The 26,907-nt window shown below is 34.2% G+C and overlaps 4 protein-coding genes across 5 annotated transcripts; 3 read left to right on the top strand and 1 right to left on the bottom strand.

The window, feature by feature from the left end:
• The first annotated feature begins 455 nt into the window (after positions 1 to 455).
• On the top strand, positions 456 to 10,507 carry LOC101261043 (DNA topoisomerase 1 alpha). Of its 2 annotated transcripts, XM_010325545.4 has the most exons (16): positions 456 to 646; positions 1,616 to 2,783; positions 2,862 to 3,056; positions 4,367 to 4,447; positions 5,988 to 6,047; positions 6,180 to 6,274; positions 6,429 to 6,585; positions 6,674 to 6,799; positions 7,189 to 7,269; positions 7,383 to 7,473; positions 7,561 to 7,694; positions 9,278 to 9,346; positions 9,433 to 9,522; positions 9,715 to 9,818; positions 9,898 to 10,066; positions 10,187 to 10,507. In XM_010325545.4, exons 2-16 carry the CDS (start codon positions 1,659 to 1,661, stop codon positions 10,253 to 10,255), a joined length of 2,646 nt encoding a protein of 881 aa, XP_010323847.2. In that variant the 5' UTR covers positions 456 to 646; positions 1,616 to 1,658; the 3' UTR covers positions 10,256 to 10,507. The 2 variants fall into 2 exon arrangements, 1 of the variants encoding a protein (XP_010323847.2); XR_011210799.1 differs by lacking the exon at positions 9,715 to 9,818.
• A 1,311-nt stretch (positions 10,508 to 11,818) lies between these two features.
• Positions 11,819 to 16,621, top strand: LOC778317 (V-type proton ATPase subunit e-like). Its single transcript, NM_001247181.1, has 4 exons — positions 11,819 to 11,867; positions 11,987 to 12,129; positions 12,524 to 12,571; positions 16,322 to 16,621. The coding sequence occupies exons 2-4, from the start codon at positions 12,032 to 12,034 to the stop codon at positions 16,386 to 16,388; spliced, it is 213 nt and encodes a 70-aa protein (NP_001234110.1). The 5' UTR covers positions 11,819 to 11,867; positions 11,987 to 12,031; the 3' UTR covers positions 16,389 to 16,621.
• A 174-nt stretch (positions 16,622 to 16,795) lies between these two features.
• LOC101261341 (putative late blight resistance protein homolog R1B-16) lies at positions 16,796 to 21,853 on the top strand. Its single transcript, XM_004243445.5, has one exon. It carries the CDS (start codon positions 17,319 to 17,321, stop codon positions 19,893 to 19,895), a length of 2,577 nt encoding a protein of 858 aa, XP_004243493.2. The 5' UTR covers positions 16,796 to 17,318; the 3' UTR covers positions 19,896 to 21,853.
• HPL (fatty acid hydroperoxide lyase) lies at positions 20,535 to 26,907 on the bottom strand. The gene is given in 2 exon segments (NM_001247491.2): positions 20,535 to 21,788; positions 26,348 to 26,907. Coding segments are annotated over 2 exon segments (1,431 nt in total). The 5' UTR covers positions 26,738 to 26,907; the 3' UTR covers positions 20,535 to 20,747.

Here is a 26,907-nt window from a genome sequence, read left to right as displayed (position 1 = left end):
GAGAAAAAGGCCAACAAATTATACAATTGCGAATTATACAATTGTAGTGAAATACAATTTTCTCTAGCTTTATACAACAGAAGTGTATATATTGTGTTTCTGTTTTTGTATAAAACGAGAAAAACATATATCTTCTTACTATACACTTAAAATTATGCAATATACATACATTTTAATTCGATTCAACTGTATGCAAAACAAATTATACAATTGCAGCGAAATAGGCCAACGAATTATACAATTTAGGCCAGCGAATTATACAATAGTATATATATAGCAAACTATACAGTTTTATGTTTGCTATGGAGCGCAATTATGTAAAGTTTGCTATAACATACAAATATGAATTTGCCCTTAAATTTATCATAGGAAACAGTAAAATGTGGGCCCATTTATAACAAGTAGACTCGAAGGCCCAATATCCTTGTAGGTCACAGAAAGCCCAAATCCAACCTAGCCGTGTAACGGTGAATGGCGGTCGAATTCGGACCCAAATTCCGATTGGCCTGCTAAGATGAATTGAAATTGGAATGTCGATTTCTTCGGCCATTACCATTGAATGACCACCACTCTTCCTCGCCTACGAACTTCCTCATCCCCATTCTCCTCCTCCTTCCGATCTCTTTCTCCGGCCAAATTCATCTCCGTACGTTCACCTCTCTTTCTCTCTCTCTCTCTCTCTCTCCTGCTCTATATCTTTCCAATTTCATCTATCTGAAACAAAAACCCTAATCCCCCCCTTTTTTTTTTCATGTAATAATTAAAATGTGAAATTGTTCTAATGATTTATCTCTTATCTCTCCACTTCTTAATGAAAGCTTAAGTTCCGATTTGTTAATTCTTATAACTATTTTTATATGCTTACTAGTTAATTTGTACATTTTTGGTTTTTTTTTAAACCATCTTAAACCACTTCCTTAAAGCTCCGATGGTCGACTAATTTGTCTTTTCTAATGCTAATCAGTTTTTATTACATTTTATCTGAAAATTTGATTTTTTTTAAATCTTTAATGTGCATGTATATTTCAAGCTCACAGTTACCAGGAGCCTACTGTTTAATTTGCTTCTAGATTTGGGGTTATAGTATGTGTTGGAATAGAAAGGAGAAATTTCCATATGAAGAAATTTTATTTAGCTTGCTCTGCGGATTTTATGTTTCATACTGCATACAAAATGAATGGAGAGGGGAACGGATCCTGTCTTATTTTTGTGTTTGTGTGATGGGGAGAGAGATGCCCTTTAAAGAAGCATTGAGTCCTTGAGGATAAGTGCCAAGTTAATGAGAAATAAACTTACTTTTTGGAAAGAGAAAACATAGATGAAGTAAATTTAAAAAGAAACTTGAACTGCATTTTAAAAAATGCTGGAATTGTGTTTGGCTTGATAGGTTATAATACCTATACTTAAAGTACAACTGGACTAGTTGTTAAGAGGAAGAAACTAGATTTATGTTTTCTTGCCATATGTTGGGGTTATAGATTCGTTTCTCCCTTGTGGCTTTCTGTTACAGCCTTGTTGCAGTGATATACTTCAATTTTTTGTTCTCTAGGTGTCCTTTGCTTTTTCCTTTTTATTGTATTTTAACTGCCCTATAATTATGAAAAAATGTTTACAGATAAAGGAGAACATTATATGACAGTATAGCATAGAGAAAGATCATGGCTGTAGAGGCTTTTGCCAAAACAAATTTGATGGAAGATATGGATGATGACGATGACATGCCTTTAGTTTTCAAACGAAGTAGTACCACATCAAAGCAAAATCAGTCCAATTCATCATCTCAGAAGCAGGATGGAAGATCGGGGCGGCAAGTTCCTGATATACGTTCACCTAATGGCCAGAGCTCTAGTACTCATAAAGTTAAGACAGTCACCTCTTCTAAGGCATCTCCAGCAGTTTCACCTTTAACTAGTCCAAAAGCGTCGCCTCTGTCAAGCAGGACATCTCCTGCACCAAACTCAAGGCCGTCATCTTCTGCAGGTAATCAGGCAAAAAATGTTAATCAACAATCCAATGTTACTCCTAAGGAGTCGAAACAAGCTGTTGAACCAAAATCTGAACCTAATGATGAAGCTGAGGATTCTGATGATGATAAACTATTGAGTTCTAGGGTCCCTTCTGGGTTATCTAAGAGCACTTCTGTTCATGCCAAGAAAGTGCTTTGTACTTCAACATCAGTTCAGAAGTCTAGACCTCCCAAAAAAGAGGATTCAGATGATGAAACTCCCTTAGCATCAAGGTTTCCAATGAAATCCAATGCAGGGGCTTCCACTAGCAAGTTTTCTAGTTCTGAAGAAGTTAAGCCTAAGATTCGTCAGAATGGTTTGCCATCTGCGACAGTTTTAAGTAAGAGACCCCCTGGTGAGGTCAAGTCTGCTGCTCAGGCTTCAGTTAAAAAGCCTAGACTTTCTGATGCGTCCACACCTGTTTCTAGTAAGCAACCGCCTTTCAAAACTGAAAAGAAGACAGAGGACGATGACGACGATGTTCCTATATCTCAGAGGATAAAAAAGGCAGTAGATTCAGCTTCAGCTTCAGCTAGTAAAGTGTCATATGTGAAGAAAGCAACTAAAGTTGTTTCGTCATCGATGAAGAAAACAAAGAAGAAGTTGAAAAAACCCAAGTACTCTAAGTCGTCAAAACTGCAGCCAAGCTCTGGTGATGGGCAAAAATGGACTACACTGGAACACAATGGTGTGATTTTTCCACCTCCATACAAACCTCATGGGGTTAAGATGCTCTACAAGGGAAAGCCCGTGGATCTTACTCCAGAGCAGGAAGAGGTCTCAATCTGTCTCTGATTGTATGTGTCTCATTCATGTCTTTGTGATTTTATTCTTAGTACAGCAATTTCTCTGCAGGTCGCAACAATGTATGCCGTGATGTTAGACACTGAATACATGACTAAAGAGCAGTTCAAAGAGAATTTCATGAATGACTGGAGAAAAATACTTGGAAAAAACCATGTCATTCAAAAGTTAGAAGAGTGTGATTTTACCCCAATATATGAGTGGCATCAGAGTGAGAAGGAGAAGAAGAAGCAAATGAGTTCAGAAGTAAGTGAATTAATAAATATTTAAGTTACAAAATATGGTAATTTGTAGTTATCTTGTCACTTAAACCGTGGTTAATTTCATTTTGCTTATACTTTTCCATCTTCTAATCACTTGTTAGCTTTCTTTAGGAGTTGCCGAACTGTTAACTCTAAAAAAATTTCTGATCTTTCACTTGTGACGAAGTTCTGAATTTGTTTGGCAGTTGTATGATCTCACTTGGTAGAGCCAATATATCCCAGTCACCTTTGGACTAAAAAACATCTCTGCTTACTGTGTAGAAATTCATTGATTTCCTGTGTGGGGGATATGTTACTTGCTAATCTTATGGTAGTTAGTTGTTTGGCAGGTGATCTTTTGTGTAGTCATTTGATGCATACATTTGTCTGACCAGCATGAAACTGGCATTTCTGTCAACCTTATAAAATAGATTTAGCTACATTTTCTTAATTGAGAAGATTTGCAGAGACTACTTCATAGGATATTATCTAAGACATCCTTACAATGCAAGAGATTCAGCCACAGTATTGTTTTATATACAACCTCTACCTCTTAGTATATGTTGCTTCGACTCGCCAATAGTGTTGCTGCACTAGTGTCCCACCCTTCAAATATGTACTGCTTTTGAAAGATCCGACATGTACATGTAAACATTTTTGAAGAGTCCGAGTGACATAGCTCTTCAGTGATGTTAATGCTGGATAATCATAGAACTTCATTTTTCATAGCAAGTGGATTTAACCATTACGTTTAGTAGAAGTCTAGTTAGCAATTTTATGAGGGAACAAGTTCCCTTCATTTTGATGGTGGAAGTGTTTTTAGCTCACTTAAAAAGGACTCATTTGGGAAATGATTTGTCCTAATTTTTTTTGTTTTCTCTGGCTGCTTGTCCCTTTCTCCTTTTGTTTTTAATTCTTTTTTCTTCATGGATGGATCGGGGGGGGGGGGCACTTTCCAGAATATTGGTTTTGTTTTCCACTGTTGCCGTCAATTAGTTGAAGCTTGGATTGAATTTGGTTGATGAATATATCTGTGTATGATGATAGCAACCACTTTCAGCTTGACAACATTCTTAAACAAACTTGCATGTAGAGTTTCAAAAAAAATATGTCTTCCACTATCGCAAACTGATCACTTATAAGATGTTCGGCATTTTGTCAAATTGGCTGTTATTTTACCTAGTCTCTGACATTTTTGATTCTCAGTCTGATCAAGATGGGACCTATGTTTGTGGTTTAATCTAATAGCACAGTACATAAAGCTCGTAGATGCTTCAAGGTTTTCATCTAAAACATTGCTTACCTATTTTGCAGGAGAAGAAGGCATTGAGAGAAGAGAAACTTAAGCAAGAAGAGAAATACATGTGGGCTATTGTGGATGGTGTTAAAGAGAAGGTTTGGTTCTGTTTAGCTTTAGCTTTTAGCTTTCATACATGGTACTTTAAGAGAAATTATGTTGTGCTATCTTCTAAATTTATCCCAATGGGATTATAAGATGGTCTTACATCTTTTTTCTCTTAAAAAAGGTCTTATGTCTTCTTTTCTAGGGGATGTTTCTTCTGTCTTTTTCAACATCATCTGCTGTTATTGTGGTAATTTCATCTTATTCACAATGCATTTATCCAGCTAGCACAATTTTTTGGTTGGAGTTGTCCAAAATTCTTTTGTGTTTCATTTTTCTAATCTGGTGCTATTCTTGTAATGATTTCCTCTTGACTGATCTTAAACAACATTGGGGAGCTTTATTTCCTTTATGGCTGTGAATAGTTTTTAGAGAACATATTCTCTTCATCTTTGGAATTTACTTTCCTCTGATTAAAGATTCTTTTTCTTATTGGGAGTAATTAAGTTCTTTTTAAAATTGCATTTAAATGGTGTTAAAAGGTTTTCAAAGTAGATTTTTATGAATACCTAAATGTATTTCCCTGTTATATTTCCCTTCCACGAACATTCCATTTTCAGTTTCTGTAATTCTGTTGAGATTTTTGATAGGGCCTGATGTGTTTTTTGCATCTTAATAGTGATTGTTCGAATTGAACCGTACTTCCTGCTCTTATTTGATGGTTGGTTTTCATGGGATGACTATTCTAGGCAGAATTCATCAGCTGTAAAGAGAAAAAAATTGTCTTCCCATTGTCATGTATTGCTGAAGTACATGGACTTGATTTAAGAAAGAAAATAGAAGTGGAAACATTATCAAAAAGATAAGTGGAAAGACGAGCAAAAAGAGTTAGAATGTTCATTCCTGAGTAAGAACAAGGAATGAGGTTCATTAACTTGGATGAAAGGGCTTTCCCTAGAATGAAATGCCCTCTTTTTTACAACTCCAAATTGAAGAATGGACGTAACCGAATGATGGTTTGTTGAATCTTACGTTAGAAATATCTCTTCTTTTATATGTATGTGTGGGGGAAGAGAGGATAGTCTTGTTTTTGGAACAGAAGGCTTCTAGCTCTGGTCTGATGGAGCAAGTTTTGTTTGTTATTGTTAGTGATTTGTGTACTTCTGAGCTCTTGGGGAGTTGGATCGAATTTGCAGCCGTGTTGATAGGTGACGATCTCGAAAATAAATTGATATAATGAAGATGTTGTAATCCATTGTTACATATTGTTTTCACATGTGTTTGCTGATTGCTTCATAGTCCTTTTCTGGATGTTTCTTTGTTTTCATTATTTAGCTGTTTCTTGTGCCATCAGTACATCCTCTTTTTGGTATTTTTTTGTTTCTTAGCCATATGATATTGAGCCCCCTAGCTTTATCTTAACTCTCAAACTTGAGCTTCCCCTTCCTTTTGGTGATGTGCCAACATGGTGTTCTTTATCGTGTTTAACCTACCTATGTATCCACCCCTAAAATCAGAAAGGCCCATAGTATTCGGAGCATGGAAAACTTATAAACCAACTGCGAAATGGTCTGACCATTTCGTTATGTGCAGGTTGGGAACTTTCGGGTTGAACCACCTGGATTGTTCCGAGGCCGTGGGGAACATCCAAAGGTATGTTGGCCTTCTATTTATTGGGTTAAACTGCCAAGAACATTCTACTATGTGCAGAATGGTGTATTATTTATGTTTAGGTACTTCCATGTTTCGCTGTGGTATTGATGGATGTTGCTTTGAATGGTATAGATGGGAAAGCTAAAGAGACGGATCCGGCCAAATGATATCACAATAAATATTGGAAAGGGTGTTCCAGTACCGGAGTGCCCCATCCCTGGCCAAAGGTTCTCTTCATTTTCTCTGTTATCCTTTTGAAAGAATTGTCTATCCTTTGGAGGGTGGTAAAGGAAGTAAGAAATATACTTTTTGCACCATATACAAGGTAAAAAGCTAGAGTTTCACCTTCATTTATTTTCCTTCCCCTTGTTGGCTTGGCAGGTGGAAGGAAGTAAGGCATGACAACACAGTAACATGGTTAGCTTTCTGGAACGACCCTATTAATCCAAGAGAATTCAAATACGTTTTCCTAGCAGCCAGTAGTTCCTTGAAAGGGCAAAGTGATAAGGAGAAGTATGAGAAAGCTAGGCGTTTGAAGGTACAATGAAGCAATTGGCAAGTTGATTTTTTTTTTTTGACTGGTTGCACATGATGATTGGTGGCTATAAACTGTCTCTCGGTTGCAGGATTACATAGAAGGCATTAGATCTGCATATACAAAAGATTTTGCAAGTAAAGATCCTGTGAAGCGTCAGATTGCAGTTGCAACTTATCTTATCGATAAATTAGCTCTGAGGGCAGGGAATGAGAAGGTATCAGGAACACTAGTTTATTTTTATTTTTCCTGGATACTTAACTAGGGGCAGCGTAGATCTCAAAAGAGTCTGAAAATTCCAAAACTGGTTGTCAATGCTGGTTTAGTATCTCTTTCAAAAATATTTTTATTAGCATAGAAGCAGGAAGTTATGGCAATATATGTTGCTCCTCGCTTTCCAATTCATAAGTTTACCAAGAGGTATAAAACCATAAAGCAAAAAATAATTTAAGCAGAGATCAATTTATCCAAAAAAACTGAAGGTGAGAGATCAGTTTTCCAGTTTTTTATATTTTTTTTGTATGAAGAACCCATGCTTTTGCCTGCAGAGGCATGGGACAATGCAAAGGTTGCGCAAGTGTTCTTAGTTATATCAATGTGATGCAGGATGATGACGAAGCTGATACAGTTGGTTGCTGTACTTTGAAAGTAGAGAATGTAGAGCCAGTACCTCCAAATATTTTGAAGGTATTGTGGTTTTAAAAGCTAAATTGGAAGAGCTCTCGGAAATTTACTCCTCTACAGGTTCTTAGTTTTGTGCTATTAATTGCAATGCATATAATTGACTTTGCTTTCTTCAGTTCGATTTTCTTGGTAAAGATTCTATCAGGTACCAAAATGAGGTGGCTGTGTATGAGCCTGTTTTTAAAGCTATTCAACAGTTCCGAAGTGGTTAGTAAATGCTGCTTTTGTGCTAGAATATGTGCTTTTTTTAAAAAAAAATCCGTTCTTGAAATACATGGATACACTTGATTTCAGGAAAAAAGGGCAGTGACGATCTTTTTGACAAGCTTGATACGAGTAAGCTTAATGCCCATCTAAAGGAACTCATGCCAGGGCTCACAGCAAAAGTATTTCGTACATATAATGCATCTTTTACATTGGAGCAGCAAGTAAGTTGCTTTCAGAGACTAGACGTTTTTTTTGACTACTGTGTTACCCGTGACTAAGCTGCTTGTCAACCGGAGCTAGTTAGGGTTGTGAAGATTCATTATAAGTTGACGAGTTTTTCATTGGCCATCAACTTACTACAACCTTCCCACACATTGGGTATGGGTCCAGCAATCTGAGGCAGAGTTACCCCTCATCTCCTAAAAGGAGTGAAGGTTGCAGTTCTATATTGGAACTGCCTGTCAGGTTTTTGAATATTATATTACCTTTTACTGATCAAAAAAAGGGGGAAGGCTGCTTCTTTTTCATCTTGGTCAAGTTGCACATATGTTGTAAGAAGTTTGGTCTGAGTTTAATAACTAAGAGAAGGGATCTGCTTATCTATTTGTGTTTTTCTTATATGAGTTTGATTGGTTTGGATTAAAGTAGGATAATGCACTAAAGTTGTTTTTGCTTTGTTTAGAGTTAACAACCTGCTTGGTTTTCTTAGAAAGCTTGATGAGCTATACTATGTGATACTCTTTCTCTGGCTTCTTTTAGATATTTCGTCTCATTTGCCAGGGGAATGGATGATATGAAATTGTTACTTAAAGAATTAAACAGGATGGTTAAAATAGGGAAGTGTTTTCGGAGTGTCTCTTCTATAGAACTATTGTTAGATGGACAATGTTATGTGAGAGTGAATATTGGAATTGTCTCTTAGGTCAACCTATCTGCAACACAAGTAGCCGATATTAACTGGATGTATGGTCACGCTAGATTAGAGAGAATTAATAATGATCACTTTTGAAGAAAGATGCAAGTAGCACAGATAAATGATGAAATAAGAGGGTTCTTGAGATGCTTTTGTCATGTCTCAACCTCTAGATGTAGCTGCTTATAGGTGTGAAATAGTGGGGATAGAAGGTGTTATAAAAGACTAGGTGGTCTAAAATTAAATTGAAAGAAGTCCTGAATAACCTACAATGATTCGTGTAGACTTAGTAAATAATAGGACATAATGGAAAGGAAAAGAAAAAACCCATACAGATGACACCACTTAGTTGGTTGCTAAGTTTGTCTTGTTGGTACATTCTTAAGGTCTGAGATGTTTGCTAGGAGTCTTTTAGTCTTGTTAAAACTGTATATGCCAGTAAAGAGTCTTTTATAAAATTTATATGCCAGTAGAAAATGGAAGAATTTCTTTTATAATTTTTTTTTATAGAATTTCTAGTGCTAGAGAACCTACATTGTTGAATATTGGATTGAAGCTGATTGCTTTGTGGAGACATGAATAGTGAGGATTCACATAGCCCAGCCTAATTAGCTTGGGATTTAGGTGGTGTTGTTTTGATGTGGCTGCTTTTGAATTGTGTTAGTTAAGTGTAGCAGAAATGGATGTTAAATGTTTGATTTATAGAAGTTGGAAACGATCACATTCAACAATCAGTATAAATAGTATATATATAGGATAAAAGTTGTCGTTATGGCAATTCCACCAGTAACAAAATTTTGTGCATTGGTCTGGAGATCCATTATGCCTTCCACATTACTAATGCACAACCTTTTTTTTTCCTGTGGTGATTTACATTGCTACTGATGGCAGTTGACTAAGCTCACACAAGGGGGGGAGCTTGCTGATAAAATTGCGGTATATAATGTGGCAAATAAAGAGGTAAGACTTCCATGAAAAATTGTACTAATGATTATTGAAACACTGTTTAGAATTTCCCTTCACTATGTATATATTTCTTGTTGCAGGTTGCAATAATTTGTAATCACCAGCGTACTGTCTCGAAGTCCCATAGCGTGCAAATTTCAAGGTTGAATAACAAGATAGATGAGTTAAAGGTGATTACTTTTTGTTATCAGTGTTCATTCTCTGTAGTTCCATTTCTGTCTGATAAGTTTCTATAATGTGAGTGGCTAGTTTTTATTTGTCATCAAAATAGAAGAGGATTGCTTATTGATGATATTTTACATAAAGTTGACGTGTATTCAAAATACTTGCATTTCCTTAGGTTGTGATTGTGTTTTTATTAGGCTATTTTGGAAGAATTCAAAGTAGATTTGGCTCGGGCCAAAAAAGGGAAGCCTCCGGTGAAAGGCGCCGATGGCAAGGCGAAGAGGAACTTGACCCCTCAAGCGTACAATTGCTGTCCTTGACTCGAGCCTTTCTTCCATTCTTTGTTTTAGTTGCTGACATATAAGTGTAATTGTTTGCAGATTACAGATAAAAATAGACCAAACTAATGTGAAGATTGATAACATAGAGAGGCAAATAGATACTAAAGAAGAGTTGAAAACTGTGGCTTTGGGCACATCAAAAATCAACTATTTGGATCCTAGGATTACTGTGGCATGGTGTAAGCGCCATGAGGTTCCCATTGAAAAGGTATATGCCTCGTTTACAATGTCTTATGGCTAAGTGTACTTCCATGAATTTCATCTCCTCTTATTTCTAATTGACCTCATGCATTGTGGTTACGTTTTGATCCTTCTTTATCCCTTGCAGATGTTCAACAAGTCTCTTCTAGCAAAGTTTGCCTGGGCGATGGATGTTGAACCTTCCTTCACATTCTAAATTTTTGGTGGTTGTTATAGTGTAGGACATCTCTTCAAAGTCAAGTCTCCCTCCTAATACCCAATTGTTCACATTTCCCCCTTCCTCCCTCCTGGAAAGAGAATAGGAAAAAAGTTCTATTATTTTTGCACTTAAAAAAGAAGAAAAAAAAAGAGATCTTTGATCGTTGTCTGACAATATTTAAACTTGTTTACCCTGACAAATTCCTGTTGTAATTTGAGCTTCTGAATTTATGGGGTAAGTTTTCCTTAATCGCCTCTCTTTCAAATTTAATTTCCGTTTGTGAATACTCTTAGATGTTCTAACTTGTTTAAAAATGATCAAGTGCCATGTTCTTCAGGAAGGAATTTCAAGTTTTCTGGGTAATGTGTAAGCTAGCATCAACGATAATTTATGATAATTTTTTTTTTTGGCACCAAGTGTACGAGCTGAAGGGTATTGCCATTCATATTTTGCTGAAATTGTGCAATCCCACGGATTCTTCACTTGAGTAATTGTAGTTGGGTTGATTCTTGGAGATTTCGAATTTGGATCTTAAGAGTTATAACAGTTTCCTTTTATCTGCAAATGTTTGCTCCTATGGATTAATTTTTGCTATCAAGTTAGGTATAAAGTAAAGCAGGGTGATAGTAGGCAGTACAAAGGAGGAGTTGGGGATATTGCCATTCATATTTTGAGTATCAAGAATTGGCAATAAACTCACATGTATATAGGAGCACAATGTCAATAGTAAGAAAAAACTTAGAAATTGAAGCAAAAGAAGAAAACGTTATTGCTATACAACTACGTTTTCTTGATTTTATAGAGAAAATGGTCAAAACGGTGCCTAGCTTTGGTTCCTTTTGGTGCTTAATGCGAAGGCTTAACGATCCTTAACGTATTTGAACAAGTGATTAAGACTTCTATTTCCCTGAAAAGTAGATTGATATAGATCAAATTTTGATTTAATATTTTCAATACAAAAATCACTTTATAATTTCCAAAGTAACTTGAAAAAGTCGTGGACAAACTTTTCTTGTTTGAAATTGTTTTACGTAGTTTGATCTTTGATCATAATTTTTTTTTTATTTGAAAAGTAATTATCTCATGCTCTATTTATTTGACCGTAAAAGGATTGGGTGTTAGTTATTGGGTTTAAGACCATACTGATCACAACTTAAAATATATTAATACTTGTTTATTTTTATTCGTAATGTTGCGTTTTTCGATTAAAAAAAATTGATTAAGAAGGTTAAATTTAGAATACATCAATTCAATATTTTAAATAAAATATTTTAGATATTCAAAAACAGTATTATTAATTGTAAATTTTTGCATATTAACATGATGAAAAAATTCATCGTAAATGTTAGTTAAATTTTTGTAATTTAATTCTAAAAAAAAATTATGACAATTAAAAGTGAACAAAAATAATAAAAAGTAAGAACAAGAACTAAATAAAATCAAAACTTTTACATGAATAAGGACCATTTTATATCCCGAACTACAATGACTGGATTACCCCTTTGAAAACTGAAAATTTCAGAATACTACCCTCAATGATTTGATCACATATTGATCCACCTCAATCCAACTTCCGATCCAGCTTCTCTCTCTGTTTCTCTCCATAACTGTACGTCTTCGTCTCTGTATATCTCCATTAGTTTTTGCAGTATACATCTAGTTCATATTATGTGCTTTCGTTCAATTTGATTCTTCCATTTTAAAGTCGAACATTTTTTTGTAATGCAGAGAATAAGAGGCATCTGAGAGATTGTTGGTTAGATCCATACCACAATGGGATTCCTGGTGACAACTCTAATTTTTGTTGCAATTGGTGTTATTGCATCTCTCTGCGCCAGAATCTGCTGCAATAGAGGGCCTTCTACTAATCTGTATGTTATTTTTTTGTTTCATATGGTCTAGATTTCTTTAGTATGACGATACTTACTTTTTTTCATGGATTAATTTACTTGGAACTACTCATAACAGACTTTTATATTTTGTTTCCCAAGTTTAGTTTTCTATGTGCATCTGTAATGTATCAGCTAATGCTGTTTGGTACTTTGGTTATTTCCATCTAGAACTGCTAACTCAAAGGTGAATTCTAAGTCTAGATTAATGATTTATTAATTGTATCTGGCAAAAAATAATTGGGATAGTAAAGTAGTTTTTCCTTCTTCATCAATGGCTTGAGATATTTGAGACTGAATCCTTTGTTAATAATGCTGTGGAAGTATTTAAACTTTTTCTCCCCCTTAATGTTGTTGGTTGTGTTTTATAATGCAGGTTACACCTAACATTGATTATCACGGCGACAGTGTGCTGTTGGATGATGTAAGTGTTATATATGGTTGAAATTTCTGTTATACTTGCGAGACAAGATTAGGAGTAGATTAAAGTATTGCACCATGAAATTCTTATACTTGAATATGTTTGGATGCCTTTAAGTAGAGTATGTAATTTCATATTTTGTCCTTTTGAAGTTTTGGTGGATAAGATAGACTCTTAGTTCGAGGCAACATGGGCAGAAAGAAAAGATTTGTCTGAACCACTGATCGGTCACTAATGCTAAAAGCTTTCCAAATCTAGCAATCAATTAAGCATGTCAAAGAAAATTTGTTTCTAACATTTGTTACCTTTGTCAAAAAAAAAAAATTGTTTCTAACACAATGGAATATGTCTTATCCAATGGATCATAATATGAAGCATGGTTAACTGATTCTTTTCTAGAAGAATGAAGTTATCACTTTAGTCTTAGCTTTGGCTGAAGATGCACCTGAGTCTCTCATAATAGCAAGGCAATATTGTCAAAGGTGCACTTAAGGCATGGTGATTTCTACAGTTAGGCTTAATAAAAACTATTACTTTGGATTGCTTAGGTAGCGTTTTAAGGAAGATATAGGATGTTAGGAAATGCGGCTCAGAAAAAGTTAATCAACCAGCAGTTTGTAAAAAAATTAGGTGAATTTGGGTGGCTCTTGGCTCTACCTTGAAGAGGACAACACTTAAAAGATAAATATAATAGAAAAATGACGTCTTAATTGATAAAACAAAACATTGCAGATGAACACAAATATTATTAAGAAATACTGTTTTCTTAACTTAATAACTTTGATATTACCAATACTGTTTAAAATGAAGTTATTAATAAGGGATAAGAAATTAGAATTTTGTTTAAGAAATACTACAACAACAATAACAACTACAACTATACCTCAATCCCAAGCAAGTTGGGGTTGACTATATGAATCCTCATTGTCCATGTCGATCCATTGAAACTTATCTCAGTCCAGAAAAGTACATCTTTGCTTCTGCATTTAATTGACTTTGAACTCAATTATTGGTTGCGACTTAATATATTATGTCATAACAAAATTTTCAATTATCTATTTAAAAAATTGTTGTTTCATTATCATGGTTATTGTTTCTAGCTTTATATTTTTTTATTCATAATGATTTATGTGCATTTCTACACTAAAGCACATTTTTTTTTTAATTTTTTCATAGAAGCTCCAGCAGACCTGTAACATTTAGCAGTTAAAACTTAGTTAGTGTAACCTAAACATCAGCTTGTGTGAGAAAAAGCAAATGATATATACGAAGCGAACAATGTTCAACTTGAGCTAAGGCTCAGTTGGAAGAAAATAAATAGATATCTTGATTCCTTTTTCTTGATAAAGAAGAGGCCATGTTAAAATTGAGATTGAGATAGAGAATGCAATATTTCGAGAAGATTTAGGGGTGTTGTAACTTTTTTTTTTGTTATAATAAGGGAAATACGCAGCCGTTACCCTTTGGGTGCGCACAAAGTAAAGCCCTTTACCCTGCTCTTATGCAATAGTTCACAAACCACACAGGGAGGTAACCCGCATTAGGCAAGCCCGGTGCGAAGAGCTCGACCCAAAAGGCTAACCCCTTGCTTTCGCTGGCAAGGGATTACGAACTTGAGACCTCCAACATGGAAGTCCCAAGCCCAAACCAATGCTGCGGAAAGGTTGAAAATATAGAAGACTCGAGAATTGACATAATTTTTTCATGTGTTTATTTACTTGTAAAATAATACTATGTGAAGCAGCGGAAAGGGAGCAATAAAACCTTACTCATGTTAGAAAATGATTCTCCTAGCAATAGTTTATGGAGAGTAGAGTCAGTAAACTAGGCGAGCTCATCTGCCTGTTACCTATTTGGCCACAAGGTTCTGAAGTGCAAGCATGCACCAAATTGAATTAACAATTTTATGAAATTACTCATTCAACTTCTATCACATGAAATACTCCACAAGTTTTCTGGTAGACTCATAAAGAAAAATATTGAAAGTTTACATTCAAATAGGAAAAGCTGGATCAGGTTTAACTGTAAACATAAAAAATCCTTCTGCCCTAGCCTATTTGACGAAATATGACTTTAATGGACAAATTTCTGATATGATCAGGATGCTTTAATAAATTTGTGAATTACTACCTCAGATGGGATATTTAACTTCTCTCTAAATACTCGAGGTTCAATTTCAAAGTTAGTCTTATCTTTAACTTACTGATAATTTTTACATAACCATATTGCAAAGAGAGTGACGTAGGTTTGATTTGCAGTTTTGTTCCAAAAAAGGAAAAGAAAGAAGTTTGATTAGCAGCTGTCCCAAGGGGATGGTTGAATGGTAGAGGTCAAGTGTTCAATGTCAGTTGGAACACTCCCTTGAGTCTATCTAGTTAGCCATGGTGACATGTTTACCCAACAATGTTCTTGTAGGTTGTAACAGGTTGCAAAAGTGAATTAGTCAAGTAGTCAAGGCTGGTGCAAATTGGAAACTTGAAAAACTGAAATTAACTTTTTTTAGTTTTCATGTGACCTAAAACCTGTAAAACACAATTTGAAGGTCAAACTCTCTTCCTTGATAGTTGTCTCAGGAAGGAAGAATGAAATGCAAATAATGTGATCCAAAAATATGGTTTTGACTTTTGTCTCACTTTCCCCACCTTTGCTTTTAAGTTGTTCAATATCTTTTAGGTTCGACTCTTCTGAATAACTTGAATCCAACTGTCTTCTTGCTTCGCTTCTATTATTTTTCTAATTGCTTCATCGAATCTAAGTTTGCGGCAGCAATCCTTTTGCAAAAGCACAGCTTCATCTTGTGAATCTTGCCAAAGGAATCTGAAGAATACCACTGTTGGCAAATATTAACACCTTCACTCTGATTGATTCACTTGTATTGGGAATTAAACACTGTCCACCTATCAATATGTTTTGTTAATATTTCCAAAGGAAACCCTCTCGAGTGGTTTTGTAATCGTCTAATTAGGGGCTTTCTATGTTAGCAGCCAGGCATATACTATGATAGTTTTCATTAATCCTGAAGACAGATTAGGAGTCATCATTCTTAAGGAGGCCACACTTTTTGTGTCATTTTACGTAGTCATTGATGGATCATGAAATGCTTTTTGTTGCTCTCCTAGTGAGTTGTATCTTAGTACACATAGCCTGAGGGGATCATAGAACTCGTGGTGACAAGAAAGTCTGTCTAAGAGATTTGATATCCAATTTCGATCAGGGGCTGTTATTACTGTCTGAACAGCTGAGAAATGAGTGAACATGAAGTGGTCTTGGAGTAATCCCAACTACAAATTTTTGGACTCCTAGTGCAGCATCCGGTTGGGCAACTGTCCTCCAAATTTGGTCAACTCCTTGATATAGAACTAGAAAGATATATGATATCTCTTTTTTGTATCGTGACAGACAGCTCTCGAATACTAAACATTGACAAGTACAGAGGTCTTTTCTTTAATTCTGCCCTTTTTAAAATGCCTCAACTAGGTATTCACAAACGTACAGCTTTATTATGCTGCCGACAGATATCTACATCTTTGAGCTTGATAATTTTCTGTCGAACTTATGACGGGACATCTGTTGTCCCTGTTAGGGCAGGAAGCAAATTTACTTGAAGGACTTGGTCCTAAATTTTTCCAATTACTGAGGTTTACCTACACAGGCACACAAACTTACCTGTCTTATTCATAAATTATAGCTTGAATGAAATCCATTTTTTGTTTTATCAAAACATATGAAACATTCCTTTGTTTTCTTAAATAGGTGGGCGATTGTATATCTTGCACAGCTGAAACCACTCATCGTTCCAGTTTTGAGTGAAGGGGAGTGAGTGCATTGTACGTCAAATTTTGTGTTGATAGTTACTGGAGATTGCTGGACCCTAAGTATTCTTCTCTCAGGCTCTGTAAACTTTTCATCTGCTGCGAATAACTTGATAATTTAATTTGTATATTGTTCACCTCTTATAAAATGGTTCTTTATGAACCACCATTATAATATCCGCAGTCAATTCTGGGCTGAAGGTGAGGACTGTATGTATTTTGGATTGGACTCTGAGTTGGATCAAGGATGATAAATAATCAAATGGCTGTATGTTCTTGCATTGTTTTTATGAGCTCATATCTACTATTTGTTATGATCTTAATTAAGTTTTACACATTAATACATTAATTCATATTGAAAGTGTCTGGTTTAAATGAACTCGGTATTGTAACACATGATCCATCATAGTTGGGTAGTTTATCATATTTATAGCTTTGCTTCTGGGAATTAAAGGCAAGGTTGGTGGAGAATTAAATTAGTAGCAGTACAATTGTAATAGTAGTCTAAAGCTAGTGGATTGCATTGTCAACAAGCTAGTTGGCAATCCATTGACTTAATCAAAGAAAACAACATTACATTAGATGAGTACTACTTCCTCAGGCAGTTTGACTAATGGAGCTTAAGAAACAAAGGGAGATTTTTGAATCTTGTGGTCTTTAAACTTTCCGTGTAGAATGTTGGAATAAAAACACGTAACATAGAATGAGACACTCTTTTGGGATAATACCAAATGAAAAGTAAGACACTTAAATTGAGACGGAGAGATTAGTTTGATTGATTATGAGAAAATGACTCTATAAGAAAAGTCAATTGTGTGGGAGGTATTACTTCATTCATGTGCTTCAACTTCATGACTGTTTCATATATTTGACTAATAAAGCCAAGTGCTCACAGAAAAAAGAAAGCAAAGAAACATAAAATTCAAAGAGGAAACAAAATGGCTTATGCTGCTCTTTCTTCTCTTATGCATACACTGCAACAACTCCTTCAGTCTAAATCACCTTTGATTTGCACTGGAAACACCTCTATACAACATGTTGAATCTCTTTATCAAGATCTATGTGATCTTCAAGTTTTTCTTGAGAACACCACAATCGAAGTCAAAGATATTGAAGATGTCAAGGCTTTAGAGGAGAAGATCAAAGATGTAGTCTACAAGGCAGAAGATAGAATTGATTCAAGCTTGAGAAGCATCATTCTACTAGATAATGGAGACGATGATCGCGAAATGGCTTGTAATGTCTTCAATGAGGAATTGCAACAAGTGGAAAAAGAAGTTTGTTTTCTCAAGCAAGAGGTGATGGTGATCAAGTTTGACAAGCATATTGGATTTAGCAAATTACCAGAATCAACAACTTTCCCTTCATCACGAAAAAGTACAATCGAGGAAAAGACAGTTGTTGGGATGAAAGATGACCTCAATTCCATACTAAATTGCATCAATGCTCATACAAAAGAGCTAATAGTCATATCAGTTGTTGGTATGGGTGGTATTGGTAAGACAACTCTTGCCAGTAAAGTTTTTGATGATTCAATGATTCGTTCTCAATTTGATAAACATGCATGGGTCACCATCTCTCAAGATTATAATAAGAGACAAATGCTTCTTGAAATTGTCTCTTCAATTACTGGAATCTATCAAGAAAACATGAGCAATGATAAATTACTAGATACTGTGTACAAAGGTCTAAAGGGTAGAAGATTTCTAATTGTCATCGATGATCTTTGGAGTACTGAGGCTTTGGATCTGATGCGAAGAATATTTCCAAATGATCACAATAAAAGCCGAATTATATTAACCACTCGTCTCAAAACTGTTGCTGATTATGCTAGCTCCCCTGATTTTCCTCCTCATGATATGTCTTTTCTAAGTTTAGATGATAGTTGGAATCTATTTACCGAAAGACTATTCAAAAAAGATCCTTGTCCTCCACAACTAGAAGTAATAGGGAAGCATATAATACAACAATGTCAAGGATTACCTCTATCCATTGTTGTCATTGCTGGACTTCTTGGCAACATAGGACGGACACCCGATAATTGGAAGAAAATTGAGGAAAATTTGAACTCATTCTTTGGTAAGGCTTCAGAAAAGTGTCAAGCTATTCTTTCTTTGAGCTACAATTGCTTGCCTCAATACTTGAAGGCATGCTTTCTCTATATAGGAAGTTTTCCTGAAGATATGGAGATTCATGTTTCGAAGTTGATTAGCTCATGGATTGCTGAGCATTTCATAAAGGCAAGAAGCAATACAAGGTTAGAAGTGGTGGCAGAGGAGTATCTACAAGAGTTAACAGATAGGAGTCTAATTTTGGTTCGTGGACGAAGGGCTAATGGAAGGATCAAAATTTGTAAAATTCATGATCTTCTAAGGCAGATGTGCATAAGAGAAGCTCAAATTGAAAATGTTGTGCATTTCACAAACAATGATATCTCAGATGGTATAAATGATCATCGTCGAGTGATCATTCCATATCTTATTCAGGATTATTTTCGTGATCATCCAAATCATAGGAATGGTAAGATTACAACCCGCAGCTTGATCTTTTTGGGACGTCAATCTTATGAAGTTACTGGAATATATTACTGGCCCTATAGTATTTCAGATTTCAAGCTGCTTAAGGTGTTGGATGCACATGAAATCGGCTTTGATTTCTCTCGTATAATACCTCAACTTGTACATTTAAGATACGTTGATGCAAGAGTTAACGATCCTTCTTCACTGGCCAAGTTGTTCAATCTACAATCCATAATCATTTATTCACAGAAGAAGAATGTGCAGCTCCCAACGGAGATTTGGACAATGTCCGAGATAGAACGTGTGGATATAACAGATGTGGATATGCCTAATCCTCCTATTGGAGAACAGCCTCTGTTTATGAATAACTTGCATACACTTGCTGTCAAGTCTTCTGCTGTTGTGTTGAAAATCTTGAGAAGAATTCCCAATCTGAATAAGCTAAAGATAAACGATGTACGGAGAACTGAGTGGTATGCTTTTCTTGACTGTCTTATTGTTCTACAGGGACTTGTGACACTAAATATACAAGCAGCAGCATCACTCAATAGTCCATTCTTTCTCTCTAGAGATATTTTCCTGCCTAATCTTACCAAACTGAGTTTAAATTCTACATTTTTTCCATGGGAAGATATGGCAGTGTTGGCTAAGTTACCAAATCTTGAGGTGCTCAAAGCAGATAATGCATTCTGGGGAACAGATTGGAAACTAGATGAAGATGTTGTGTTTCCTAAATTAAATTGTTTAGCAGTTCGTCATGGAAATCTGGAAAGATGGGAAGCAACAAGTGATAATTTTCCGATGCTTGAGGAACTATACCTGTCTTGGTTGCATCTCCTAGAGGAGATTCCAGAGAGTATTGGAGAAATAATGACGCTGAAATCAATCGAAATAAGAGGTTGTAACTCTGCAGTCATCACTAGTGCAAAGCAAATTCGAGAAAATCAAGAAATCTATGGTAACTACGAGTTTCAACTTCGATTTGTGAGATATTGAAATAAGGTACTTGTACTCTTTGATTATTAGCCAATTCTTAATATGCTCATAGTGTGATTTTTTGTTTTCATTGGTGACTCGAACCCATAACCTTAGTGTTTGAGGTTCACTGAGATTGTATCCTAGGCAGCCTCAGTCAATTTTTTAAAGTACGGGGGAAGGAAAGGATGATCAAAGATGAACTTCAGTCTGTTGGTGTTGGTGCTGTTTACACAGAGTAAATGAGATGTAGTAGTATTTTTGAATCTTTGATCCAAAACAACTGATCTTGAGAGTTTAAGCATGTTTCTTTCTTTATAAAAAGTAGTTACATACATGTATATGACATAATACATAACTGTGTCCTTTTAACCTGGCTTCAATTCGCATCTATGCCCTACAACTTTAGTTGTGCACAAGTAGACATTTAAACTTGTATAAAGTTGAACGAGTACAGACACACGTCCTGTAAGACTTAATACACATAGGATGCCATGTAATGTACTTGTTCAATTTTTGGATAGTTTAAGTGCCTACTTGTGCACACTCACAATTGGAGTGCATAAATTTCCGTTGAGTCCAAGTTAAAGGGCAAATATATGTATTAATATATAGATAGATAGATATAATGGTTGTTGGAGCCTTGGTGATGAATTAAAATTTCTGTAATTATAACTTAGATTCATGTTCCAACTTAATTTGTAAGAGGATAGACAATAGTCATAAGTCAGAACAGAAAATAAGTACACTCATGTTGAACTTTTATTTGTGAAATTATATTACACAATAGGGGGAGGAAGGAAAAGCCAGCCACCGAGACTTAAGATCAACATGTCTAGCAAGCTTAGATTTTGCAGCTACACAGCCCAGAACTCAACTAGCCTTTTTCACAGATGTGAGTGAACCAGATGAGAAACTCACAGAATCGTACTTTTGGAAAATGTAAGCCACAATCAAAGAAGCAGTTAGAGTAACCATATCTTTAGCAGCACATTGCTTGTTTGATTCAGTAGGTCTCCCAGTTTGTGGACCATTAGACCAAAACAAATAATTCAGCAATTCTTTCCCTTTTTCCTTTGTAAATCTCTCCAACACAAACTTTTCAGGTTCATCAAACACCTTTGGATCTTTCATAACTAAAGGCTGATAACCACAAAGAAGCTCCCCTTTCTTGATTTCGTAAACTGAATCATGTGAACTCAGTTTAAAATCTTTTCTTGCTCTTGCATATTGACTTGGTACTGGTGGACTAAGCCTAAGTGTTTCATAAACAAAAGACTGAACAAGTTCCATTTCTTTAACACTTTCAAAACTCAAGTTTTCTGGATTTACGCCGACTTTGTCTCTCACTTCTTTTCTCAGTTTCTCTTGCATATCCGCGTTTTTCTCATCTCCAAGATTTCCCAAAAGAGTTGGCAAGAAAATGGAGAAGCCACCAAAAGCATTGAACCCAAGAATGAACAAAAGGTTATGAATGGCTTCTTGTTCTGTGAGTTGAAACTCTGTTTGTGCCCTGCTTAAAACTTCCTTGGCTTCATTTTTGACGAATTGAACGAGTTTTTCATAATTACCTTTGACAAGAAAAAAAGGGTATGCAAAAGAATGGACTAAAATTTCTTCAAGAGGTTGAAGGACACCAATGCTGACAGTAGGTGCTAATTGAATAGCTAGCCATGAATCAAGAAAGATGTAGCCAGAATTGGCGATTTCTGGGGAGACAGATGGATCAGCGCCGAGGATAGTGAGGGAGAAGAAGTTAAAGAGGAATTTTTGGAGTGCAGGAAGAAGAGAAGCTGTATTGGATTTTGAAAGATCTGCTTCAAAAGTTGTAAACATTGTATCAAGCTCTTTAAGTAGTGTAGGCACCCATGTTTTTGAGCCTCTTTTTAGAATATCCTGTGAAAAATTCTTAATCTGCAAAATCAACAATACACAATGTATAAGAATTTCTTATTCCATTTTCTCTAAAACAAAAGAAAGCAATCAAGTTGCTAGTCAAGAAGGTAGTTAAGTGCATGAATAAACTTGTGATCATGCAGGGTTCTGGAAAGAGTCGTATTCTAAGAAGATGTACATAAGCTATGTTGATGCATCATATCTAGGTTGATTCTGTGGATTTTACTGCTTGAATTACACATGACAAGTAGACCATTTGGAGTGGCGCTTCTAACAGGATTTTTTCAATATTCAAAGTTAAAAATTCGAAACCTCAAAACCTCTAATCAAGAGTAAAGCAATCTCATCATAACTGTATTACAACTCATGCTGGTTACATGACCTATATAAAATTCAAAACAAAGGAGTATCAAAATTGTTTTAACTACCAATACATAATGCTTATATTTTTTGTTTAATGAGTCTGTTTGGATTGATTTTAAAGTTGGTCAAACTTATTAATAGCTTTTGGAAATGTTTGGCAAAGTATACACACAACATGTTGAAAGCCACATAATTAAATAACATTTTGGTATATTCTACATGTCTTTAATTTAAGATCACAATATTCAAAACTCTTCTCTACTTTCTTAAATTCATGTCAAGTTAATACAAGACAACGGTTGATTGAACGTATGCAATAGATTAAAGCATCTTATGCAATTGGAAAACACGAAAAGGACAAGTTACTCACCAAACAATCAAAATGAAATGGAGAGAGTGAATAATAGTCCTTCTGTCCCTAATTATTTGTCCATTTTCTTTTTCTTAGTTGTTCCTAATTACTTGTTCATTTTGACAAATAAAAAAAGAATAAAAAAGAATTTACTTATTAAACCCTCAATTTATTATATTGAAAAAGACAGAATTTTTTGAAAATCTTAAAATTTTAATTAGTTCACTTTATGATTTATAGGAACAAATCAATTTAAAATGAATAAGTAATTAGAGACCGAAAGAATAACAATTACTAAATGAAGGAAATAAAACTCAAAACACAAGATATTCTTAGACAAATATTGGTTTTATCAAGGCATAAGAGCCACACGAGTCAAATCATGCACAAATAACAAACAAAAGAAATTTAAAAACTGTCATATTTATGTTCTTGAAAAGACACATTTTTTTGGTTTTAAAAAAATAGTCTCCTTTCTTTTTTTTAGTCTGTTATAGAAAAATTAATCTCTTTTTTTTATTGTAATATTTTAATTTTAATTTTTTACGTGATATATTTAAGGTGAGAAGATCAAAGAATAATTTTTTACATTTAACTTAATTTTAATTTAGGATAACAAGATTCAAAACTCTTTTTATACTTTTAAACTCCATGTCAAGATTCTTTATAAATCAGAAGGAGTAATAAAAAAAATCTACAAGTGATTTAAGGTGGATATTTTCACATTGATTGTTGCTAACTTGCCATGTATAAAATGTGGACGCTCCTAGACTGGTTGTTACACTGAAATGTCAGCTCACTTGTCATCTATATCCCAATAATAATACGAGGATAATACGTAAGACAAATTTGTGACTTGGCCCAATAGTAGCTTTAGGACAACATGCACATGATCCCGTGGTCCTTGATACTCCTTTAATTTACGTGATTTAAATTTAAAGATTTAAATAAATTTATTTTTATTTAAATTTTTTAATAAATTTTTAAATATTGTAATTTATTTTAATATTTTTTACGTAGTTTACAAATATATATAAATTTCATTCAAAAGAATTAAAATTTTCATATGTAAATTCTTGATCAAACTTAGATTTGACTCTCAAGAAAGAAACAAATGTCACATAAATTAAAGTAAAAAGAGTGTATAGTGTTCATAAGATGTGAGTAATATTATTAAGATGTAAGTGATTTCTCCAAAGAGTTACAAAACAAGGCATATCCAATTCAGACTCATCGAGGATTCTAGTGGATCATGGAAGGAGTGTTCAGAATCATTCACCATACAATTGGATTCGCATCTATATGAAATATATAACAAATTTCGATCGTTACTTTTCTATTTATTTGGTATCCTAGATATATTTGAATCACACTAAATTGATATACATGTATTTGGTGTGATTCATATTTATCTGAGATGCATGACAATCTTGTTCACCTTTCTCTATTTTTATATTTCTGATAGCAAAAATATATGTAACTAGGTGTATGTTTCTCAATATATGATAGAAAATTCTTAATTGATAGTAAGATCAGGGGCGGAGGTAGTCGGTGAAAAAGTATTACTATTTATACATGATTAAAATTATTTTTTAGGTATATACAATAGATGTCGAACCCCCTCCCACTAGTTCGTATGTTTACTTCTCAGATTTTAAACCCTCATTAAAATATCTAATTCCGCTAAGTAAAATATGTATAGTTATCAGAAAGTACAGATAGAATTAGTATATATGATATGAATGTGGTCTTATCAAGTAGTTTTCCCAAAAAACTTCCCCTCTTGTTATTATAATGCAATGCAAAAGATTAGTTGCTTTTATAATGATTGGAACTTTTTTCTTATGTGAAATTTACGTAAATACATTGGAAATAATATATTGATAATATTAACTAAGAAATCTGGTAGGATTGTATAAAAACTGAAACTTTTGATAGTAGTCATAATTTGTGAAGTTATCATGAAGAAAAGTATACAATTTAAGAGACTCAAATTGCGAATTCATAATCCAAAAAAAAAAATTCATATTAATTTAATTTGATACTATAATTTTGTATAGTATTTAAACGATGTGAAGACTGAAAGGAGATATTCAATGTCATTACTAGTAAAATGTTGGCACCTGTGCTAATATTTTCAAATATTTGGTTCATAAGATAAAGATATCTCACTATTATATTTAAAATTAAATTTATAGTGCTTTATTTAATTAAAGAGATAACTAAATTTAAGAAAAAATTATACCTCAAATTTAATGTTATTTGATCTCATCTAAAAAGTAAAATAAATAAATTTCAAGACTATAATTTTGAGATAACTTTGTTATCGACTTAGAGTATCAAAATCAATATCAATTGTCATTTGTAGTCATTTTCTTCTACTATTTTTAATCTGCAAGTGATCAAAACATACTATTTTCTTCATTGTGAGGACAAAATGTAAAGGAATGGCTGAAGCTAGCTTACAAAGATCTTTTAATCTCCGTCAGATATTTTCTAATTTTTATGATTAAATTACGAAATGGTGAAAATTTTAGAAAATCAAATATACACCTATTATTATCAACATATTCAATAATAAAGAAAATTACCCTCATTAAGTTAGGAATTTCCCAAATCAACTAAAATAAAATGATTCAATTTAAATTTATCTATTTTGAATTAATCCTCAAAACACAAATTTATTTTCATTGTATAAACATTTAGCCTATAGTCGACGAAATTATAATAAATTTTTAAATGTCACAGAATTTTTTTTCTTTTCTTTTTAACCCCAAAATAACTCGCAATCGCTACAACTTCTGCCATAGCCTCTGCCCTTTTTGGGTGAGCACTCTGTGTGTATTGGGTAAACTCCCACTATGTAATAGCCTGCAAACCACACAGGGAGTGTAAACTGCACTAAGCAGCCCTATGCAACAAGCTCGACTCAGAAGTTATTGAGGAAGAATCAATTTCGAGTCATCCGTATAAACAACTATCCTCTAAACTAACTAAATGATATCCTCTAAACTAACTAAGTCATCTCGAAGGACCGCGAAAAATTTTAATCCCAAATATCTTAATTGATTTAAACTTAATACGTGCAGCAATCCTATAGGCTATAACAATCTCCTCATTACCCCACTACTATTAAATTATCGAATCATAGTACGAGGACTCTCAACGGCCAAAAGGAAAACAACATTTTGCATCGTGGAATGCATTTGGAATATGCGGAGCCAGAATTTTACTTGGTTAAAAAATATCATTCAAATTTTAATTTGTCACATCACTTTATAAGAATCTTTATTTTTGTTTATGTCAGAAATTAAAAAACTTAATTATAATTTTTCTTATAAAAAAACCTTAATTTTGATATTCAACATATTAATCACCTTTCCCCAAATTAACCAGTTTAGATTTGACTTTAAAAAAAATAGTTTTTAAGTTAAAAATAAAAAAATCAAATTAAAGTAATTTTATAATCAAAATATAAAAAGTTTATTTTTAATTTCTAATTTATTTTAAGTTAATTTTTATTTTACTTTGTAATTTATTTTAAATATTTTTTTTATGTTTATCTATTACTTTTAAAAATCAAAAATTCAATTAAAAGTAGATTTGATCTAACTTTTTAAGTCAATCCAAACAGATTTTAACGGACTTTGAGCACAAGCCTCGAAAAAAATCGTGTGAATTCGAGTAGATACTATTGGAATTGTGTTTACACATGAATACAAATCAGAGATATTTATGAATTTCTGTCGGTGAAAATATGTTTTTGGAAGTTTTTTCTAATCCGAAATTCAACTAACAAGTCTGTGTTCAAACAATTTTCATGGTTGATTTTTGCATAATTCAGGGAGATGAAAAAGTGTACCTGGGCATGTTTAGGTTCAGAAGTATCGAGATAAGCACAAACACGCATATCTCCAGTATAAACAACACTGGGCATGAAATCCCCAACAAGCACATTAGCTTTCTCTACAATCTCCATATCAAACAGATGCGAAAACGATTTCACATCTAAAACCGCCACCACATTTGGATTCACACTACCGAAAAACGGAAAACACGGCGGCACGTTCGTTCTGAAAACCGTGCTCTTGTGCTTTTCCATTCTCTTGGTGAAGAAGTTTTCCGGTTTTTGGAACCAGAAGTAGTCTAATCGATCCGCGATTGGCCCTACTAACGGCAATCCGTAGCTGCCCGGAATCGAACGGACGGGCAGAGTAACCGGCGCCGGAGTTGATAGAGGAGCAGAATTCATTATCGGTATCTTCTTTTTTTTTTCGATCTGCTAAGGGGATACGATTGCTTGAGGGAAATAAATACGCCGTGTGTCTATTGTAACGTTTGTTTCAGAAATTTCATAGCTCTTGTGTGGATGTGCTTATCACTATGAAACCTAGAAAATACTATTTGGAGAGTGAGATTGGT

This window comes from Solanum lycopersicum, chromosome 7 (assembly GCF_036512215.1).
Source record: "Solanum lycopersicum chromosome 7, SLM_r2.1".
NCBI classification, from domain to species: domain Eukaryota; kingdom Viridiplantae; phylum Streptophyta; class Magnoliopsida; order Solanales; family Solanaceae; genus Solanum; species Solanum lycopersicum.
The sequence above is the reverse complement of the archived record's forward strand: the minus strand, read 5'-3'. Positions and strand labels throughout refer to the sequence as shown.

Bases quoted from the DNA above. Each gene is read 5' to 3' on its own strand.
- LOC101261341 (XM_004243445.5), top strand. From the start codon at position 17,319: ATGGCTTATGCTGCTCTTTCTTCTCTTATGCATACACTGCAACAACTC.
- LOC101261043 (XM_010325545.4), top strand. From the start codon at position 1,659: ATGGCTGTAGAGGCTTTTGCCAAAACAAATTTGATGGAAGATATGGAT. The intron at 6,586-6,673 runs GTACAATGAAGC...TCTCGGTTGCAG, and splicing joins AGAAAGCTAGGCGTTTGAAG to GATTACATAGAAGGCATTAG. The intron at 7,695-9,277 runs GTAAGTTGCTTT...TACTGATGGCAG, and splicing joins CTTTTACATTGGAGCAGCAA to TTGACTAAGCTCACACAAGG.
- LOC778317 (NM_001247181.1), top strand. From the start codon at position 12,032: ATGGGATTCCTGGTGACAACTCTAATTTTTGTTGCAATTGGTGTTATT. The intron at 12,130-12,523 runs GTATGTTATTTT...TTTATAATGCAG, and splicing joins AGAGGGCCTTCTACTAATCT to GTTACACCTAACATTGATTA. The intron at 12,572-16,321 runs GTAAGTGTTATA...TTTCTTAAATAG, and splicing joins ACAGTGTGCTGTTGGATGAT to GTGGGCGATTGTATATCTTG.